Source organism: Dermacentor variabilis, chromosome 6, assembly GCF_050947875.1.
Source record: "Dermacentor variabilis isolate Ectoservices chromosome 6, ASM5094787v1, whole genome shotgun sequence".
Lineage (NCBI taxonomy): Eukaryota > Metazoa > Arthropoda > Arachnida > Ixodida > Ixodidae > Dermacentor > Dermacentor variabilis.
Genome location: NC_134573.1, coordinates 21,506,871 through 21,529,405, shown reverse-complemented (window position 1 = coordinate 21,529,405; position 22,535 = coordinate 21,506,871). Strand labels below are relative to the sequence as shown.

The window sequence follows — 22,535 nt, the reverse complement described above, 5'->3', positions numbered from 1 at the left end:
TGTTGAATAATTCCTTCAGGGGCGCCCAAGCGAGCCCTAACAGTGCAAGTACACTGACTCGCTAAAACATATCATCACACACGTCGGGCGGACATACCGCGCATTGCCACAATGCGCGGTATGTGCATAATTTTGGAGCGAAAGTTATCTTTCGGTCATTGTTGACCGCGGCTACTGCCGTCACATGAGTGCACGCACGCCAATCTTTTACACGTACCGGTTACTGGCTCTGTTTTCTGCGTAATTACGCAACGAAACAACAAACAGTAGTTAAATAACAAATCGACGACTTCAAGCGCGTAATTTCTTCAACAAAAGCGAAGCTTTCTTCGGCGTTTCGTTTGTTTTCACGGTCGCTTTCTCTGAGAGTATAGTGGGTCAGTTGCGGAGATGGTGTAATGAAAGCTGGGCCGATTCCGCAAGCGGTTACACGGGTAATTTAGAGGCAGGTCTTGCCGCGTTGCCAGGTGGACACGTAAACCTACTCTGAAAAACGCGGTGCAGAAGACGAGCAAGTTAATTAAGCGCTTTATTGAAGCTGCACATAGAATCCAGCATGTGCGTGAGATCAGCATTTACTTTGGTCGAATTATTGTGAGCGCACATACTGCTTTGGCCCACCACATTTCTCAGCTTTATCGCGAGCATTGTAATTCGGCTGCTGTCGACCCGGTGCAGTGCGCGCTGCCCCGCAGGACGAGCCGGCCATTTCCAAGTTCTCGGTGCACGCTCCCGAAGAAGCGCTGGTGGACCTCAAGCGTCGGCTCGCGTCGACGAAGCTGGCGGAGCCCCTTCAAGACAGCCGCTTCGAGTACGGCTTCAACGCACACGAGCTTCGCCGAGTGGTAGACCACTGGAAGGACCATTTCGACTGGCGCCTTCAGGAGCGCCTCCTCAACGCCTACGAGCACTACCACACAACTATCGAAGGCATCCGCGTGCATTTTATGTACGCTAGGGCCAAGGCTGAGCCAAGGGTACGTGCACGTATCGTTATTCTTACTTATGAATTGGTCCACAGCCCGCGGCGGACAGTTAGCGTCGCCCTCCTCTGGCCGCCAACCTGACAGTGCTAATTTGCTTACATCTCTCGCGATATTCTCGAAGGTTTGTTGGACACATTTGCGACAGAGAAGTTTTATGAAAGGGAACGCGCGAGCTTGTGGTCTGTGCTTTCCGAAGGCTGCCCAGAGCGCCAGCAACTTGCAGCAAGGGGTAGCACGTCCGCTTGTGACGTGCTACCTGAGATTCGCATCCCGCCCAGCATCCCGTGGGAACTGTCCTCCGACCATCTTTCCAGCGTAGTTCTCGCATTCTACTCTTGCGCGTGACAAACAATATGTTGTCTGCTGCAGCCATAACAGCTCCCTCCCGCGCCAAAATAGCCATGGAAGGCACCAGTCACTGCTGCTGTATGGAGAGACGACTCAAATTTCTGCAGATGAATGCCAAGAACTCGCCGTCAATTGCCACATTGTGCGCAAGCAAGCACTCAGCCCCCTAGAACAAACCAAGTCAAAAGAGGAATGGCGATCAATCTTTCTTTAGTAGCTGTTTGCGAAATGTACGCACTCAAAACTATCTGGACTAGCTTATGCTGATAAACCAAACGTGCTACGTTGCGCATCTACAGACACAATCGCACAACAAACAAACAAACTCAAATAGCAATTTAGAGTAATGACGAAGAGGAACCCCGGATCGCTTAGAAAGAACAACTAATTACATCCGCGTTTCCATTCAATTTGGCCTTTTTGTACTTTATGGCAAAATGACATTGACGTAGAATGAAGCTCCACCTCAGGAGGTGACTGTTCGTTGACGTCGCGGTTTGCAGCCAGGCTAGAGGACAATGGTTCGTCTCTACGGTCACTTTGGCGCCCCAGAGTTAGCATTGAAATATCTGGATGGCCCACACAATACATGTACATTCTTCTTCTGGTGTGCAGTATGCCATCTCATGAGAGCTCAATTTTTGGCTCAGATAGAGCGCAGAATGTTCATTTCCGTCGTCATCCTTCTGGCAGTGAACGGCGCCTACCTCTTGATCACTCGCATCACGCCAGGTCGTGAACTCTCGGTCAAAATCGGGAGCTCGCAATACCGGTTAATCGATACCGCGTTCCTTACTTTCATCCTAGACTACGTTTGTCGGTCTTGCATCAGTCAGTTGAATAATCCGGGATGTAATGATCATAATACCGAGAGAGCCCCAAAAATGTTTAGATGTCCGCCTTAGTTTTCGGCCGAGGATAGCCTGCTACCGCTGATATTTTAACCTCACTAGGCTTTCTAAAACCTTGACCTATGTGGTGACCTACGTAGTCCACGGTCGCCCTTGCAAGACAACATTTCTCGGCCTTTACGTTGAGCCCAGCCAGACGCAAACGGCTGAGCACCGCTCCAAGATGCACTGAAAGGTCTGCCCATGAATCAGAAAAGGCTGCGATGTCAATTAAGTAGGGCACGGCAAATGCTTCACAATCCTTTAGAACCCTATCCGTGAGGCGTGAAAAACAAAAGGGAGCCTTTGAGTCCGGTTCTCATCATTGTCGGTTGATAGTTACCTGTCGGCGTGACGAATGACGCGCATCTGCTGACTCGCTCAGTTAGCGGTACCTGCCAGCACCCTCGAGTAAGGTCCAGCATAGTCACGTAGGCTGCTCGACTCACCTGTTTCACCCTCTCCTCAATATTGGGAATTGGATACAGTTGATCCTTTGCCAGTACATTTAATTTCCGATAGTCTACCAGAGGCCTTGGGTGTTTACCCGGTGTTTCCACCAAGATCATAGGTGAAGCGTATTCGTTCGCGGAGGGCTTAATTACTCCTAATTCGAGCATGCGCTTCACTTCGCTGTCAAGGGTTTCTCGCTGCCTAGGACAGAATCGATAACACTTTGATTGCACCGGCTCCTCGGACGTCAGCTCAATATCGCGCTCAGTCAGATCAGTTCTACCTGGCCTGTCGACGAAGCATTCATCAAACAATTCAATAATTTCGCCGAGATCAGACAACTTGGATTCTTGTAGTTCCTGTCTCTGTTCAGTCCTCTTCAAGAGTTGCTCAGTGCTACTTCCCCCTCCACTTGAACAAACCAGGTTGTCCTTTATCTCTTCAAGAAGGTTTAGGGTCATATTCACCGCTGCCGTTCTTTGCACGTTATGTTTCATTACGTTACAATGATAAATGCACACCCCTTTACGTTTTCCTGGGGTTTTCACCACGTAGCCAGCGTCAGAGAGTTTTGCAACCATTTCTTTGGGCCCTTCCTACTGCACTTCGAGCCTGTTTTGCCTTGAGGCGCTTTGTAAACTTGCCTTGTTACCAATACGGAACGTCCTCGGACGGGCGGTCCTATCATGGTTAAGAGTTTGGATCGAGCCTGAGCTGACTGCATGCTGGCCTGCACAAATTCTTTAGCATTATGCAGATGCTCCAGCAGATTCAAAACAAACTCCACCACGATAGGGTCGTTTGTGTGCCCTTCCCACGTTTCAAGCATCATTCGTAAAGGTGAGCCCAGTGACCTTCCATTAAACCAAGTCGGCGGGGCTGAAAGCAGTGGCTTCATGCGGCACCAGCCGCAAAGCGAGAATTCCTGCTGGTAGGCATGCGTCACAGTGGAGCTTTGTTTCATGACACAGTCTTCTAAGGGCGCGCTTGAGAACTGAATACCACCTTCCTACAATGTTGTTCTGTGGATGATCAGTTGAACTGTGCATTATTTTTATGCCGCATCGCTCTAGAAGTGACGTGATGAGGACACTTGTGAACACGCTGCTTTGCTCAATTTGGATCTCGGAAGGGAATCCAACTCGAGAAAAGATCAACAACAGCTAATCTACAACACTCGCCGATGTCACCCCACACAGCGCAAGCACCTCTGGAAACTTCGTGGCTGGGCATAACATAACTTGAATGTATCGGTACCCTGTCTCTGTCACAGGAAGTGGCCCAACTGCATCACTAACCGCTGAAACGGCTCGGTAATAATCGGTACTAACACCATCGATGAAAAATGGGCGAATTGGTATGGAAGCATGGCTGAATTCAGAGTGCAAACTACTTGTGGCCCTATAACGTAAGACTATTCCAATATGTTTTTATGCCAATCTCATGACGTCAAATTTACCTAACCGCATACGCAAGCATCGGGCGGTGGCACGCAGGGTTGACACGCAACGCTCTCCTAGTTTATAGCAGGTCACTTTTGTTTGCTTTAAAAACAAATAACATTGCCTACACTGAGCGGCTTGTCTTATATAATTGGCTGACAATAGGCGAGGAGCACGCTCAAGTGGAGAGGGATTCGATGGGGCCGAGCCAGTGCACTGAAAATCGATAACCTGATGAAGAGGGTGGTGCAAGCGTCTGTGATAGCTTCGCTTTCCCTTACTTATCTTGCGATGGCAAGCCGAAAATCGCGACGGCATGCAGCGGAAGGTTAGGAATGTCGCTAAGATGGATCATCACCAAAGAATAGTTGGCAGGACGAGGTTGTAAACATGCCGAAAGTGCTCGAAAACCTTACACGACCACATAAAAAGCTTTATTGTATGCAAGAGAACCCATCCTCTCCGGCTGGTGCGAGTAGACAGTGTCTGAGCCATCGGCGGCAGCCATCTTCTATTCCTTTATGAACGGGGCAGCCTGTGCCTATTCAGAATAAAATTCAGGTTTGTTCGGCGTAATAATGCATGTTTAACGCGTACACGTCACTTTGACGTGACAAGTTCTCGCGGTTTTGTGACGTCGCTTGACAGGCAGGTGAAGTGGGTGTCGCCCGAAATCGTTTGGCCAATAGCCGAGTGCTAATGGCAAACAGGCGTCGAATCATAAACAGCCATTTTTGTTTTGTTCTTTCCAGTCATGCATAATCAGTGTGTTCACGTCATATCAAATGGGGAGCTATCGCGGTTTTCGTGACGTCGCGTGACAGACAGGCAAAGTGGGGGTGGTTCAAAAAAGTCTTTCACCAATGGCGGAGGGCTGGTTGCAGAATTGGAATAGAAAAGTTTGGAATAGCTTTACGTTATAGCGCCCTTGTGCAGAAGGCACAAGACGGAACACGGCGCTATTTTCTACATAAACAAGTAGTGCAGTGTCCGGTCTTGTGTCCCAGTAGTTCGCGTTCTGAACTTAGCCATCGGGGCTTTCCGCTTATCCATGCGCCTTTCCGATCCGCTGGCATGTGTCGCATGACCGCATAAATTTATGCACGTCTTTAAAACACCCAGGCAGAAAATTCGGCACACACTTAAGACTGCTTACGTGTGGGAATGCGAAATCATTTTTTTTTCAACAGCTTTTCTTATGCGCGTTCCTTGTACGCGCAAGGTCTCGCCTGCGTTTTGACTGCGGTAAGGCCAAATGAAAAATGCGCCAAGCGTCCCAACGCGCTCGCTTGCCCGCGAGGAGTTAACTCGAAGCTCAGAGGCATTCCATGGGAGAGTATTGCTTTTGACTCTGCACGCTCGCTTTGTGTAGCGTGCCCAACGGTGTCACGCGTTCAGTGACGTGTGCAGTGACGCACCTCGAACCGTGGAAGCGTGCTCGTCCGGCATGGCCCTGGCTCGATTTCCACCCGAAATTTATCTAGTAATATTTTCAGAGGCATTAATTTATTTTTTTTACAGCAACCTCCCTGAGAAATTTGACGTCGAGTATGTGGTTTTACTTCTTGCCGTTCGCCATTTTTGGTACCATCATTCGGTCATGCCGCCGACTGCAGCGCCCAATTTTCACGTGACGGGGCATTTATTGATTTCGCATTGTTAATACTCTTGTAACAACCTCTGCTTTGTTTTCGTGGTTCCAAGGTGACACGACCGCGAACTGCCGCAGGAAAGCCGCAACAAGTCGGCGCGATACTTCTGGGGGACGACTGGTTGATGTCGCTCCGCTTCTCAGCTGGAAAGAAATATTGTTCTTTGCTGGAGTACTCATTCTCTGGCGTTCTCTGATCTCCGAAATGGTGGGGTCCTCCGCCTGCTCAGTAGGCAACTCTTCTCTATTCCAACTTATGAGTGTAGTGAAACTATAGTTGACACTGGCGACAATAACGCATTCTCAAGGACATCGTCGTTCTTCGGTTCGCGAGACTGGTTCTCCGGCTGACAGGTCCCGTTATCGCGCTGCTCTGCACTGCGTTCGTTCGTTTCCGCCACAGTCTTATCTGGCGTTTCCTCCATGGTGTAACTCTCGGAAGTGAGTTTCCCACTTTCGCGCCTTTCTGCGGGTTAATGCTTGTACGAACCGGCCACGGAAAATAAGGCCCCTCTCTCGCAACAGTATATGTGATCTGTTTGAGAAAAAATACGGATAGCATTTAGAGAGCTTTCCTGAAGCTTCGGTTGTTAGCTTACCGAAAGGACCCTCGATGACCACTGACGCGATTGGCAAGCACACGCTCTGTTATAGTGCGTTTCCACCACATGACGATTTTTTTTTTTTGCACAGACATTCCACTTCTACGTACTCACTTGAATATGGGGAGTGTCTGCAGAAAAAAAATTAAACGCATTTGAGAAATATGCTCCACCACGCACTTTAGCCCTCGTGCACCTTGAGTCGTGATTTAAATCAGTAAAATATCATAAAGAAGCGCAACAACATTCCTTTTCTCGCCTCATTCAAGTCACGGCAACAGTACCAGAGCACCTTAAGGTTCCTGAATAAAACTGAAAGGTAGTGACATTCCTCCTTGCGCGGTCGTTCGCCCGGAAGCCGCCCACAGAGTTACACAAGGTGAGACATTAAAAATTGTTGTTGGGTGTTTGCGCATGGAGTTTCACAGTACTTAAAGCTTGATTATTGTGTGCTGTGCTGGGAGCGATGATGGAAAGCTATGAAATTGGCAGAAGCAGATGCTTTTTGTGCTTTTTCGGCGCGTAACTGCGTACTTGTTTTGTGGCTTCAGGTTGGCTGCCTGCTTCCAGTTAGAAGAAGGCTTTTGAGGCTAGTTTGGTGGACAAATTCTTTTTAGTGTCGAGTACTAGCACAAAAATAAGAATTCTTGGGCCGTATAACGTAAAACTATTCCAATATGTTTTTATTCCAATCTCCTGACGGCAAATTTGCGTAACCGCCGACGCAAGCATCGGGCTGTCCCCCGCAGGGTTTTCCGAACAAACCAATCAAATGCTCCTCCCCTCGTTCATAGGAGGTCACTTCTGTTTCCTTGAAAAACGAATAACATTGCCTACATTGAGCGGCTTGTCTTATCTAATTGGCTCGCAAGAGGCGAGGAGCACGCTCGAGGGGAGAGGTATTCGATGGGGCCGAGCCACTGCAGTGAATATCGATAACCTGACGAAGAGGGTGGGGCGGGCGTGTGCGATTGGTCGGCTTTCTCTTATCTTGCGGTGGCTCGTCGACAATCGCGGTGGCATGCAACGGAAGGTTAGGAATGACGCTAAAACGGATCCTCAGCAAAAAAGAGTTTGCAGAACGAGGTCGTAAACGTGCCGAAGGTTCTCGAAAATGTTATACGGCCACGCAAAATTTTTTACCACACGCAAATAAACCCATGCTCTCCGGCAGGGGCGAGTAGCCAGGGCTGAAAGCGACCGGCAGTAGCCATCTTTCATTCCTTTCGGAACGAGCCAGCCTGCGGCTATTCAGAAGAAAATTCAGTTTTCTTCGGCATATTAATGCATCTTTAGCGCGTACGCGTCACTTTGACGCGGTAAGTTTTTGCGGCTTTGTGACGTCGCGTGAGAGGCAGGTGAAGTGGGGGCAGCCCGAAAGCTTTTCACCAATAGCCGAGGGCTAGCGGCAAAAAGGCGTCGAATCAGAAATAACTAGTTTTGTTTTGTTCGGTCAAATTATGCATAATGAGTCTGTACACGTCATATCAGATGGGGAGCTTTCGCGGAATTCGTGACGTCGCGTGACAGACAGGTGAAGTGGGGGTGGTCAAAGAAGTTTTTGGCCAATCGCGGTGATTGCAGAATCGGAATAGAAAAGTTTGGAATAGTTTTACATTATAGTGCCCCTTGTCTCGACAATAATGTATACGTAATGTACGCGATGCTTACATATATGCCAGAGCTTCGTTTGAGTGTTATGTCGTCCACGGCCATGAATTGTGCTCGTAGGCACTGTGGCGACTTGCACAGATCGACTCGCTTCGCGAGTTATTTCGATTGCATTGACCAGATTCTTTATTTGACTTTCTAAAGACACTTGCGTGGTTTGAAAGAGCTGCGATGAACGTTTCGCCGGTAGACGCCAAAGGCGCTCGCGTGTGTGCAGCACTATGTAGCTGCCGATTTTACAACTCGGATGTGTCTGCGCTGCTCAAAGTGCGTACGTGTGTTCTTGCGTGTACCCAATCCACTGCCGTGTGTCCAGCCTGTGCATCTTCATAATTTAATCATCTTATCACCATGATGACCGCTTGACATATTCGCCTGAATAACGCGAGCGCACTGCTCGGCCATGGGCCGATAGACGAGTGCCAGCTGGACTCCGCATCGCTGTTGCACAGAGAGCGAGGCCTGCGGCGCAGCGCCTGCTGTTAGCGAACCCCGCTGGCTACGCAGGCGCCAACGTGCCAACATACGGCCAGTAGTTATTAGGTTCTCCTAGCGTATATGAGCTTGCCCGGTATTCGGGTAAACGCAGTGTTGGAGCGCAGCGGCCGAGGCGTAAACATGAGTGGCCACCTGGTGGCGCAGATCTCGACTAGACAAACACAGCTAATATTCCTGTAACCAAAAGCAGGGGTATTTCACTTTGCTGCGGGGGCAAATTTTCGGCAGCAACACGATTACGCCACTGCCGAAAATTTACACCAGCAGCGGCACCAGTATCGAGATATTTCCCCAAGTGTGGTAGGAAATACATGGATGTTCTAGTTGCTTTTATGCTTCAATGCATAAAAGAGCATTTTGTTAAAAAAAGTCAATGGAACAAAAGGGCATTCTTACGACGAGTTTGATGGCGCAGATCTCCAATCTGGTGTAATTCTGGAAACTCTTTCCAAGTGGATAAATGCCTTGCAATCTCACCAGCTACAATTCGTAAATTACAATATGTGGTGGGAAATAATTAATTAGGGACTTAACTTATGACTTTGTTTAATTAGTTGAATATGTGTTTTGATTTCTCCTGCAAGTAATATCCGCCTATCTGAGTTAACCATATCGATTACCAGTGTTATGCTACCTGCAACAGGCGATTTTTGATGATTCCAGAAAACGTAAAAATGATCGCCCCCTATTTTATGGCAATAAATATTCTCTCTCTTTTAGCGAGATGCGTCGCTATGTTTCTCTTTCTCACATTTCTGTGCTCATCACGGGTCGTTGTGTAACAGAACTAAGGCAAATGTGTTTCTTCCAGCAAGATGTTTAGACACTATATTTATAGTTCTTCTGTTTTCATTTGTTAAACAGAATAAAGTCTTCGGTTTTACGAGCCAAAACCCCGATCTGAATATTATGCGGTGTGAGGAACATCCAAATAATTTTGACCACCTGAGGTTCCATCGCGTATGCCTAAGTACACAAGAGTTTCTGCATTTTGCCGCGATCTCGATCTTGCTTTTCGACACCCAGGTGGTGCGCCTGTGTGCTAATGTAAGAGCGTTTCCGACCCCGTGCTCCCTGTCACTCTTACCTTTCACGTGCGCGATTTATATCTTGATGAACGCATTACGTGCAGCTACAGGTAACGCTGCCGTATTTACTCACCTTGTTTTCTCCTAAATGTTTTCACGGCACGACGCAGCTAAACTTCTAGGGTCAAGAGCTGCGTCAGTCTTTGTGAAGGACAACTTGTAAAACATCTATATACGTGAACGTTACACAAATTTGTTAGCGTAAGCAAAAGCGCGGCAAAAACGATTATATAGTTATGGACTGGGCTCGAAACTCATTGTAGCATTGCTTTACTGAAAGCGTCCAACCTCCGTTTATAGGGTGAGACATAAATATTGCAATGCACGTACAGACTGCGAAAATTAGAATTACTCTCAGCGAAAGCTAAATTCCCGCTAGCGCGCCTGTTCCGGCATACTGTGGCGGTGCAACCAGACATGTGACCAACCTCTGTGGAGAAACGTGGCATCGAGGCACCCTGTGATGATGATTTAACGACACCCGCCTTGAGATGGGGCGGTGACAAATGGTCACCTAGCCTGCTTGGTTTTATCAGGTATGCATACATATTTTTTATCTAGCCTTTTTGTGCACATCAACACAATATTTTTCCCCGGCAGAATCTACCTTAATACTGTCGCTACCTATGACTGTAACAGAGATCCGGTTGTATCAATCTCTTCTGTGCTTTTTTTCCACCTATACTCTAAACGTCGCTTGCTTATCTCGACGGCTGACCGCTTGTTTCTTCCGTCCACTTAAAACCGTAGCGCTTCTGGATGGTCACCGACGGTTCTCACCGGGTGAATCCCTTCGCATTCCATTCCAACGTCCTAGAGTTACTGTATATGCTACCGTAGGTAGCAGAGTTGCGCGTTGGTCCGCCATCTTGCCTGAGAAGCAACCAAGTCTATGCGGCGAAGCCGCACTCCGTTTTTGCAGGCGACATGCCTAGCGTATCGTCGATCGACCGTGGACGCTTTTGCATCGCTTCTGCACCGCTTTTCCGCCTAATCGCAAACAAAGCGCATCGAAACAGCTGAGTGGATTAGATTGTGAAGAAAAAGGCGCTGCCCCTTTTTAGCGCGCGGCGTAAGATGCAGCGCGTATATTAGTTTTTTTTTTTGACTTGCATTCACCTGGGCACTTTCTCCGCCCTAATAACGTATGGGCACTCGCGTATCTAGGATAGATTGTGTATTCTATATACGCCGATCAGATGCAGCATTCGTGAACCGCGACGGTAACGATTAGATCGCACCGAATAAACTTAGGGAATATGGTGATGTTATATTATAGATTCCGGGAATCCTACAAGAAGTTTCGTGCGAAAAAGCTACTTCACAAGGTAGTATAAGTTTCGAAATAACATAGCGTATTAAAAACTGGACAAACTTTAGTAATTGAGGTAAACAATCAGATACTTTAATAACTTTCCTTCTCTTGAATACTGCTTGGCACTTAGGTTTTGTTTCAACAGAGATAAATACGCTACTAAGAGCAGTGCAGTGCTCTTTTAGCATGTAAACAGTTACAAAAAGCACCGAGCCGCAACTACCTCTTTTTTTGGCAATGAAATCACAATGCGAATTTCAGAGAAAAAAAAGCAAGAACACTAGTGTATGCGCGTGCAAATATTTTGATATAGTGAGCTTTATCAAGTTGTGCTCTTTTACAAAGGGAACTGTACTAAATATAATGAGGCCCATACTTGCTTATGTGCCATAGCTCTCAACATGTAGCCAGTCTAAAATATAACTGGTGAATCAATGACCAACCATTGATATTTCGACTCTGGTACCATATTAGATCTTGTGTAGGAACATATCCATCTACCAGCAAGCAATGGATATCAGCTACACCTGCAAGTGTGATTTCATTATGTGCCTTTTCACTGCAGGGATTCCAAAAGTAGCCTTCTGTGGGAGTGTAGCGAAAGTTTTTCTCACAGGATTGACATAGCTACATTATAGGGAATAATTCAAAACACAGTTAGGCCCTTACCGTATGTTAAATGACGACATTCATTCCTCTTGCATCCTGCTTCACATAAGCTGCAGTAGATTAAATATCTTTGCTTAGTAGTAACCTCTTTCATATTCAGAAACAACCCAAGCAGTGCATAATCATGAAAATGTGAGCTGGCTTTTTTACGACACTTCTGTGAAAGCAGTGTGGTGCATCACATGCAGAAAACTGGTAATTGCAGCTAAATCTTCTGTATAACTCTACGTGCTTCCATTATTTTAAAAAAATCCAGACTTGCAGTAGCTTTTAATATTCCAGCTGTGATTTTTTAGCACAGCCCAAAGAGCACGTAGCTGTTAGTGAAGCAATTTCATCTCATACACACTTGACGCAATAGGCAGTTGACTGAAAATTTGTTTGTTCAAGTGTCTTTACCTGAACACCCTTCACTAGTTTTACACAAAGGAAGAAAAACAATTGCTGCAGTAAGGTGTCACGAGGCAGGCCGACGGAAACAAACGTGAGATGCGCTGCGCACGTTGCGTTGTTGCTACGCAGCTAGCACGCACGTGGACAGCGAACGGCAAGATCGGCCGGATTGGATATGAATTTGACTGGCGATAACTTGTGTCAATCCAGTTCGCTGTAGCGGCTGCCTTGGGAAATACAAAAATTGGCCCGAACATCTGCTTTTCCGCAATGCATCGTTCTGCCAATAGAGGCGCTAGCGGCGTGATAAAACAGACGCGATATTCTGCTACCTGCGGTAGCACATACAGTAACTCTACAACTCGTCGCGGATATGCCAGCACTTGTCCAATGACGGCACACTGGCTTGTTATAATTGGTCGCAAGCACTGAACCGATGACAGTAAAAGAATAATACTACTTGTTATGCTCTAGTTGCTTCGTACTTCTTGCGGTGGAAAAGACTCGTAAACAATTAAACAGACGATCGCACAGGAAAGAACGCCACGCGTAGACAGTCCTGCATAATACGACGGCAAATGGCGCCAGAGAACACGAGGGACAACAAAAGGAGACAGGGCGATCGCAAGGCTCACTATGCAACTGAAGGTTAATTTCTTGAACGCGCACAATAAATACTGGTTGTATAAGAATGAACAGAAGATACTGCAACCAGAAAGAAAAAAACATGCAGACATGCCACTGGAGTTGTCCAAGTATGTGTAAGCATTGTGCCAAGTGCTCGTATCCACGCAGGCCGGCGTGATTATCAATCTTATGAAACCCGTTCCGACCAGTATAGACCGTTGTCGACCCTAATCGGTCGATATCGACTTCATGCCACCCTTATCCCACCCTTGTAAAAGCTTATCAACCCTTAGCGGCTGGTATCAACTTTGTCGGACTTGATCTCACCCTTGTAAACCCTTATTGGTCGTTATTTTTTTCCTTTATAACATACTGCAGACCACATATCGGTCCTTGCAGGACCGATGTATTGTAATGTATCGCAATGTATCCGATCCTTCTCAACCTTATCGGGCATGATCCTAGCCTTAGCAACCCTTGTCTGTCCTTATTAACTTTATCGGACTTGATCTTACCTTTATCAATTATTATCGCTCGTTATCAACTTTATCAAAATTGATCCCACCATTATAAGCGCATACCGTTCTTTAGCACCTTATATCCGCGTCGAGTCATTATCGGCCCTGATTTATTTATTTATTCACTTACACAATACTACAGGCACCATTGCTGCCAAAGCAGGAGAGAGTCTACAAAAGATGCCTTTTCAACATATTTTAAAATTAAACATAAGATGTGCATTCAACAACACATTCCGGTAAATCATTCCATTCTTCGCTCGTAAGTGGAAAAAATGATTTCTGAAAGATTTTAGTGCGGGCAAAGTATGACTGGACTACTTTAGAATGAAAAATATGCGACGACCTTTGTGGAGCATGGGTAATAGATGTGGCATTTGCTAAACCTGTTTGATTATGAAACAACGAGTAAAAAAAAATTCAGCCTGGCGATTTTACGGCGCACGGGGAGCGCATCCAATCCAAGTTGGCCTAAGATGCCAGAAACTGATGATGAGGTTTTGTAATCGGTGCAAATAAATCGCGCAGCCAGGCGCTGAATTCGTTCAAGTTTATCAATTTCCTTATTAATGAACGGGTCCCACACTATGGAAGCATACTCTAGGACTTGGCGTACGAGGGAACGATAAGCTTGCAGCTTGACAGATGACGGTGACTTCTTTAGCTTTCTGCGTAGAAAGCAATGTTTTTTGAAGGCTTTGTTGCATATGTTGTTAATATGGGTGTCCCATTTGAGGTTACTGTTAATTGTTATGCCTAAGTATTTCACGGAGGTAATAGGTTCAAGGTTCCGATTACCAATGTGGTAAGTATAAAGTAGTGGTTTTCGTTTCAGTGTTGTTGTCATTGACACCGTTTTGGAAGAGCTTATTTGCATTCCTCAGTCGTCGCGCCAGTCCACGAGTTTACAAAAGCTATTGTTAAGTGTATCCTGGCATGAAGAACTGCTGACAGCAGAATGAATGACACAATCATCAGCAAACGATTTCAGCTTGACATTAGGATCTAAATTTTTAGCAATATCATTTACATAGATAAGAAACAGCAGGGGTTCCAACATTGACCCCTGTGGTACACCGGATAAGACACGCAGGCTATTAGATTTCAAACCATCGATTTCCACAAACTGAACACGATTCGCTAAATAAGCTTGAATCCAATGCACTATGTTTTCTGGTAGTCCAAGTGATTTAAGAATTTCTTAGATTTGCATGTGGCACACGGTCAAATGCCTTTGACAAGTCTAGAAATATTGTGTCAATCTGCAGGCGGTCATCTATGGCACTGGCAAAGTCGTGTACAATGGATTACAATTTAGTTGAGGTTGAAAACTTCCTACGAAAGCCATGCTGGAAATGAACAAAAAATTATTCGCTTCCAAGTGGTTAGATATGTGATTAGCGATAACATGCTCCGAGAACTTACAACATGTGCTTATGAGGGAAATAGGTCTGTAATTGTTAGGAATAAGTTTATCACCTGATTTAAACAACGATGTTACCGAGGCCGTGGGCCTGTTTTTTGGTACTGGGCTCTGTTTGAGGGATGCATTAAAAATAATGTATAGGAATTTAGAAGTTAGTTCGAAGCAGCGTCGAAGAAAGTTAGCAAGTCGTCGGCTCCAGGCGGTTTTTTTACGTCAATATGAAGCAACGTAGAAAAAATTCCTTCGCGACTAACTGAAACGTCAGGAATTGATTGAGATGCAGATGGCGTATATGATTTATCATCGGCGCTGAGAACTGAAAGTCGAGTGAATGCTTTATAAAATGTATCATTTAATTCATTGACGATATCATTAAGATTAGAATTTACGCTGTTGTTTATTCTTAGCTGCTGAACACTTCGATTAGAGTCAGACAGAAAACGCCCAAACTTGTCTGAGAAGTTTTTTAAAGAATTTAATCATAGTCTGATTATGAAATTTGTAACGGGCGTTACGTAGTTTGATCAGTAAAGCATTCCTTAAAGAGCGGAATTCGGTACTCTGAGCTAGCTTATACTTGCGTTTGCGCTTTATTCTGCGTTTGAGATGAATGATTTCACGAGTGATCCCTGAATTATGACGTTTAGTTTTATTGCTACGCGTCAGTACGAATTTGTGAATAAAATACTTAACAACAGAGTTTTACTTGTCCCAGAGAAGCGTGACGTCATCATCGCGTTTAAATTGATCAAGGGAAAAGTGTAAGCAATACAAGATGGATTCGTCATCAGCTGATGAAAAATCTAGGAAGGACTGTGTGTTGGGTGTAACTTGGACGCTTTTTTGTATTTCTAAGTCCACATGTACAAGTTTGTGGTCACCTATACCTTCAGTTAAGACAACAGTAGGATTTTCCGACAAGCCTTTGATAAATACAAGATCAAGAATTGATTGGGTCAGGTCTGTGACACGCGTGGGATGTAGTGCAACCTGCTTAACGTCATGAAAGAACGTGAAATGAAGAAGGACGCGTGCACTGTCAGCATCACGAGAGCCAGAGATTGACAGCTGTTCCCAATCGACGCTAGGCAGATTGAAGTCACCGGCCATCAAAAAGTTATGATTAGGTCGGAGCCTGCGCTCTAGGTAGACGGCAAGAGATTCCGCGAATGACACTGGGCTTTGGGAGGACTGTACACGACACCGACTAAAACAGAAAAATCTCGATATTTAACGTCAAACCAAGTGCTTTCGTGCTGTCGTATTTATGCTGATGAAGCATATGATGATGAAGCTGGACACAATTTATCTCCCTTTTTTCGATCAAGGCAACGCTTTCTCCTCTCCCAGTGCGGTCGTGTCTAATTATTTTGTGGGATGGGGGAATTATTTCTGAGTCATTTATCTCCGGTGTCAACCAAGTTTCTATGACTGCCAAAATGTGTGGGTCATAGAGGATGAGGATATCTTCTAATTGGTTTGACTTGTTGGGAAGACTTCTTCTAATAGGCAAGATAAAACGGAGCGTCTCTGTTTGTAATCAAGGACCAGCTCTAGGCAAATTAGTCTGAAGTAGCATAACAGGCTGCGAGGTGGCCTCATCCCAAACGTAAATAGTATCGTCTAGCCGAAATCGCTCATAGTCAAGAGAAACTTTATGGCCTTTAGCTTTAAACTGTTTGCCATGTTGCCATACTTTAGAACGTTTCTTTAAAGTAGCCACACAAAAGTCGTGGCTAACAGAAATAGTTGAGCCTTTCAGTTTGAATGAATTATGTACGACGCCCAATTTCTCATTGTAATCAAAAAAGTTCATTATGACTGGTCTAGGATTATCAGGCCGTTCTTTCCCTATTCTATGCACCCTTTCTATGGTACTGACCGATAATCCCAGCTTTACGTGGATGAGGTCTTCAGTAATTGTGTGCTTTAAGGTGTTCGGACTCTCGCGGTCGGATTCAGGAAGGCCCAAAACAACTGAATCGCGGTGCCGACTTCTGTCTTCGAAATCTTCCAATTTCTTTTGTTGCGCATTGATAACTTTCTTTAAAGAAGTAACTTCAGTGTTTAATTGGCTGATTGCTTCGGTATGCTGCGCGAGCACATTTAGCGTATCATTTATTTCATTGAAACGGGCGCTCATTGATTTTTCGAGATCGGAATGCGACGAGGGCATATAACCCTTCATCACTCAACTTTACCAACTAAATATATCAACATCTAACTTTTATCAACTAATTCGCTGCCTATCTGTCTGTGTTGCGCGACGCGCAGTGCATGAGCCCTCAGAGGGCGGTGGAATTTAGGTCGGTGAAGGAATGCCCCAATGGAAGGTGCATCCCGCGACCACCAACGCTTCGGGCATGCGACGTGTTTGGAACTAAATTTTGGCAAAACCGGAATTTTTCTGACGTCTAGAAGGCTCTAAGAAAGCCCTACATGTGGTCTTAAAGAGGGCTTTTAGTCCACTATCACCAACTCTTTCAACAATGCCTTCATAGAAACTGTTCTCCTTTGACATTTATTTTGTACCGCCGGAGCCGCCGGTACAGATATATTCACATTCTGCAAGCGCCGCTGTTTAGCCAAATGGGTGAGACACGTGGCTTCTGGGCGTGGGGACGCAGGTTCAAAACTCATCACCGCTAACGTTTTACAGCGAAGCTGTTTATGGCTATGGTTCCATGCATCTTTCGTGTCCGTCAGAGAAACTGTGTGAGCAAGAACTATCATCATCAGCAATGGCTCGTTGCCGCCGCTCACGCGTTCGTCGTCGTCTTCCTCTGCGGCTGGCTCCGGTGGCGCCCACCGCGCTCCCATGCTGTCTGCGAAGGCGCTGACGGCACTGGCCCTGGCTGCGGTAATTTCGTTCTCAAATTATTTGCCTCGTGGGGATGTATCGAGATGGAAGCGTCCCCGGAAAATCTGCGGGCGCGGCGGTCGGCCGCGCTGCTCAGCTCGGAACTCCGCGGCAGCGAGCGGGAGCAACAGCTCCCCGTGGCCAGCCAGGCGGCGCCGTCGCCGGATTCCCGATATCTCACTCTATCGCGAAATGAAAATACAAATGTATATGATGAATGTACGACACGAATGAACGCGGATGTATAAAAATAAATGTGTGTGCGTACCTTTCGTCACGATGACCACCGATCAAGACAATATGTCCGTACCTTTGTTCAATATTCTGTCTCACGTCTCTGTCGTGTACTACACAGCTTCGCCGGTCACCCACCTTCACGTGGAACGGCTCATAATTTTTTTCTTTCGAAATTTTCCGTTCGATTTTATTGTTTTTTTTATAGCGCGAATCGTGCTACGCGTTACACACAGACAGACAAGACTGATGGACAAATTTTCTGGGTGAGTCGCCTATAATGCTTACGCATTAAAAAGAGGAACAGGAACAAGCCAATGCTGCGGGTGCATGACACAAGACATGTTGGCACAAAATGCACCCTGCCTTTTAATTTCAAGTGAGTGACTCTGAGAAGGGGCGACATGTGTCCGCATGTTACTCCGTGATGTACTGTAGTCCGAGCGTCATTAAATCTTGTTTCTGGGCGAGTCCCCTTCACTTCTGCCTTTCCTCTTATGTAAGGTATCTGTTGTCCGTCAATAAAATTTAGTTAACAGTCAGCGCTTGTGTCTCGTTTTTGTTATTTTGTGGTTTGCGCTTTTACGATTTTTATGTCCGAGCGTCAATTGTGCAGACCACATAACAGCACCGCCGCCCGCCGCCTTTCTCATTGACGTATGACGCGCCTTACATCCTCTGTCCTCGAGCCGCGCTGCACCTACCTCTCCTAGATAGCAGGACTTTAGTGAACTTCTGTGCTCCACCTTCCCTTGGCGCTCTCTCGTGACGCTATGTGCCTCCTCCCCTTCCACCTGTGCCGGCCTCCTCTCCATTCCTGTCCCTTTTTTGCCATACAAAAGCCGACAGACGGGTTTTCGCTCGCATCAGGGCTCTAAGCGAACTCATTGAAAAAGACTGGTTTGACTCGTAGAAGCATACTTCCCATTAAAGAAAAAAAAAAAGCTCACTGATGTTGCTCTTGACAACGCAGCACGTGACGAAAACTTGCTTTTCTCGGCCACAGATCCGCGCACTCGTTCAAGTTTTGGTTGTTTCGGTATTGCATAGCGCTGGTCGTGCTGACTGCGAGCAGCAGAAGAATGCCTGTTCTATGTGACGCCGTGAGCTTAAATCGCTCAACTATAGCCCAACGTCACCAGCCAAAGTATCGTCAAGAGGTTAATCAACGGCGTCCATGGTGGGAGTCTTTGAAGATCATTAGGTTTGGAGGGAAATGAACCCATGAGATGCCACACACATTCAGTGCTTTGTTAGTGGGCTTCCTTAAGCTGTCATTTATGCGTCTACCGGTGTGACCGATGTAGTTCTTTGCACAAGTGAGGAGAATTATACGGCTGATGTAGTGCTTTCAGTGAACCTGTTTGTATGCTTTTTTTTCGCAGGCACTTTCTTCTGGCACTGTCTTCCTGCTCAGGCTTACTAAATTTAACGCAGTGAAAAAAAAAAACATAACAAAACAGGGTAGTGTTACTCCTTCAAGCAGCCTCTTTTAGTCGCTGAGAAAAACCAATGTAGGGGATGGCGGCAACATTCATTTTGACAGTGGCAGCGTGCTTGTACCATTCACATACTTGGGACCTTTTTCTTGTGCTTTCTTAAGCAATCTTTCGGTGACTATCACGACCACGTGTCTAGGGTATCCTGCATCGCTTAAATATGTGACTTGTGGTCTCAAGTTATTGTGCATAAAATGCTGACATGACCTCCTCAGTGCTTCACTGAAGTACGTCTTAGCTATTTTACTCTTTGCAAATTATGTTTGCGGGGAATAAAATGGCAAAAGTGGCTTACTTGCCCTGGGTTCGTAACGCTAGCACGTGGGTCATTCCACGCCAAATCAACCAGCGTTTTTTCGACCATCACAGATATAGCTGAAAAAATTTCCACATGTTTGTTAGAGTTCAAAACTCATCCTCCATGTTTATTTTTCCTTGCAAAAATTGTGTAGAATTTTGACGACACTTTGTTTTTCCTGCCAAGCTGAGCTAGACGGCATCAATCAACATTTTTTCTCAAAGACACACTGTGTGATCCACTCCTTCAAATTGCGTTTGTGGCAACCCAAAGATGCGATGTGACTGCAAAAATTGCAAATGTTATAAATATTCGAATACTTCGATTGGTTCTGGCCCTAGCAAAAGCGTGTAAAATTGCACAGTTTGAGTTTTTTTCTCAGAACGTAGAAAAACCTGGAAGTCAAACATAGAATATATGCCGGTAGCCCAGTTAACATAGTACAGCTAAAAAAATATTTAAAGTATCGAAGCTTTAGCCGTTCGCATGAAAAAAAATTTTAAAGTTTCATTTTTTTGCAAGAAGCTCCATATTCAAGGTAAAAAAAGGGGCCTTGGTGGTCGGTCTAAAAATATATGCATTACATCATTAGATAGCCCTACGTGTCTACTATGCATGTGGGAAGGTATAAAAAGGTATTATTTTTTAAACGCAAGAAATTATTTTTTGAATTTTCGTGTCAGCAACGGCTTTTTTCCGACGCGAGAGTCAATATAGGTAGAGCACTGATTCCGGTGCTCCGCGGCCCAGGCTTGCTGGCCTGGGATCCAGACGACAAAGCTAGCATCGTCTGCAACGCAGACGCAAGGCAGACGGTGTGATCATCTGCATTTCATTGCGAAGAGACGCACGCTTCAGTGCAATGCGGCTTGTGCTTGGTGTGTGCCAGGTAAAGCATCCTCCAATTGCACATGGAACTTCACGACCGCCTAATTTCCCCAGAGAATCCTGCAAATTTGCAAGGTATGTTTCATACATTCATAAATTGAAATTTACAAATAAGTATAAATTAAACGCAGAAAGAGCACTCGCATCATTCACGCAACACATTATAAATAAAATCTAGCCCTCAAATCGGTTAATGTATTTTCTATTTTCAGATGAACACATTTTGCCCTGCTCACTGGGACCCAAAGACTGTCATAAGACGACACAAGTGAAAAAGACCTGCCTGATTAGAACTGACAGCCTAGATGAACGTGAACTTAGTATTCTGGTATTGCGTGCGAAAAGCGACAAGGACAGTTTAGAAACAGTATGTGCACACCATTATTACGTCTATATTAAGAAGTTCACGACACTATGTGCGTCAAAGATATGCTCGGACCCTTTCTCCGACCATGGGTCAAACCGTCGGGGTACGTGGGTCATATCTCTGGGCCTCGCTACAGCAGTGTCTCTCTTGGGGCTGGTTCCTGGTGAAAGACTCTGTCCGCAATGTAAAGTCAGGTGTTTCCAAATGCGGGCAATGTTAGACGCAGCCAATAAGTGCTTGGGAGATTGTGAAACAATATGCGAGTCTACATTTGAAGGGAATGCATCCACCTCAACAAACTGTGCTGCACCACGAGATGGGACTGGAAGGACCTCGAGCAGAAAACGGAAGCGCCATGAGGAAGAAGCGGCTGTCGCAGGTGGCACCTTGCCCAATGATGACAGTAAAGATGCTCAAGTGCAAAGCGTAGCCTATGAAATGGCACCAACCACCGCACTTGCGGAAGACTATAAAAATCTTCTTGAAGACGTGAGAGATCGATTCGTACGAGAAAGAAAACGGTCGAAAAAAATGTCTCTTCTGGCATTGGCGCCTCGTTCATGGTCCCGAAAGAAAGTTGCTGAGTACTTTGGTGCATCCGAAAGTCAAGTTCGCATTGCTATGAAAATTAGGCAACAGGGAGGAATTTTGGGCTCTCCTACATCAAAGTTAAGTAGACCGCTAGACGACAGAACAATAAGGAGCATAATAAAGTTCTATGAGGATGAACATACATCCGTCTGTCTTCCAGGCAAGAAAGACGTCGTCCGAGGCAAGCAAAAAAGATTGCAGCTAATGAATCTTAAGGAAGCGCACGAGGAATGGAAGAAAAGTCACACAGAGCTGAAGTGCGGCTTTTCTAAGTTCGCCTACCTGAGGCCACGCCACTGTTTACTTGCCGGTGCTCCGGGAACGCACTCCGTTTGTGTTTGCATTTACCACCAAAATGTAAAATTGATGCTGCAGTCCTTGGGCATTTTACAAACAATCGATTCGCTCCTTCAGATGACTGTGTGTGAGATAACGAATGAATGCTCTATGACCGGTATATGCAGCAATTGCCCAGGAGATTCGTCGCTCAAATCGCTGATATTGAGCTCTCCTGCACTGAACCGGGATTTGGCAGCAAGTATTTCTGTCAGTCAGTGGGCTAGTGGAGTGCGGTGCCGATTGGAAACAATGTTGTTTACCCATAACGACTTCGTAGACCGTCTCCTTGAGATGATAAGCGACTTAAAATCGCATCACTTTGTCAGCAAGCACCAAGCTCGGCACCTACGCAACTTGAAGACCGCTCTCACGCCTGCAGAAGCCATAGTTATAATGGATTTCTCTGAAAACTACAGCTTTCTCATTCAGAGCGCCCCACAGTCAATATACTGGGACAACTCTCAAGCAACAGTACACCCGATTGTAGTCTACTCTCGCTCGACGGACTCTTCTGATGAACCACATGTGCAATCGTACGTGGTGATGTCCGACTGCCTCGACCATATGACTGCCGCTGTTTCGACATTTCAGCAGGTGCTGATGGAACAACTTAAAGTAGACATGCCGCTGGTGGAACATGTGCACTACTTTTCGGATGGGGCTGCTTCCCAGTATAAGAACAGAAAGAATTTTGCAAACCTGTGCTACCACAAGGGATATTTTAGTTTGGATGCTACATGGCATTTTTTTGCTACATCACACGGAAAAAGTGCCTGTGATGGGGTGGGTGGCACCCTGAAACGGTTGGCTGCCAAGGCATGCCTACAAAGGCCTTTCTCAAGGCAGATTTTGACACCGTTTGAGCTGTACAAGTGGGCACGT

At 45.9% G+C, this 22,535-nt stretch overlaps 1 protein-coding gene across 2 annotated transcripts in view; it reads left to right on the top strand.

Moving 5' to 3' along the window:
- The window catches only part of LOC142584682 (epoxide hydrolase 1-like), an 87,708-nt gene that overhangs the window by 43,267 nt on the left and 21,906 nt on the right, over positions 1–22,535 (top strand). For both annotated transcript variants that reach the window (XM_075694869.1, XM_075694868.1), the window contains exon 3: positions 679–977. In XM_075694869.1, coding sequence (XP_075550984.1) covers positions 679–977 — 299 coding nt within the window. The remainder of the gene's footprint in view (positions 1–678; positions 978–22,535) is intronic.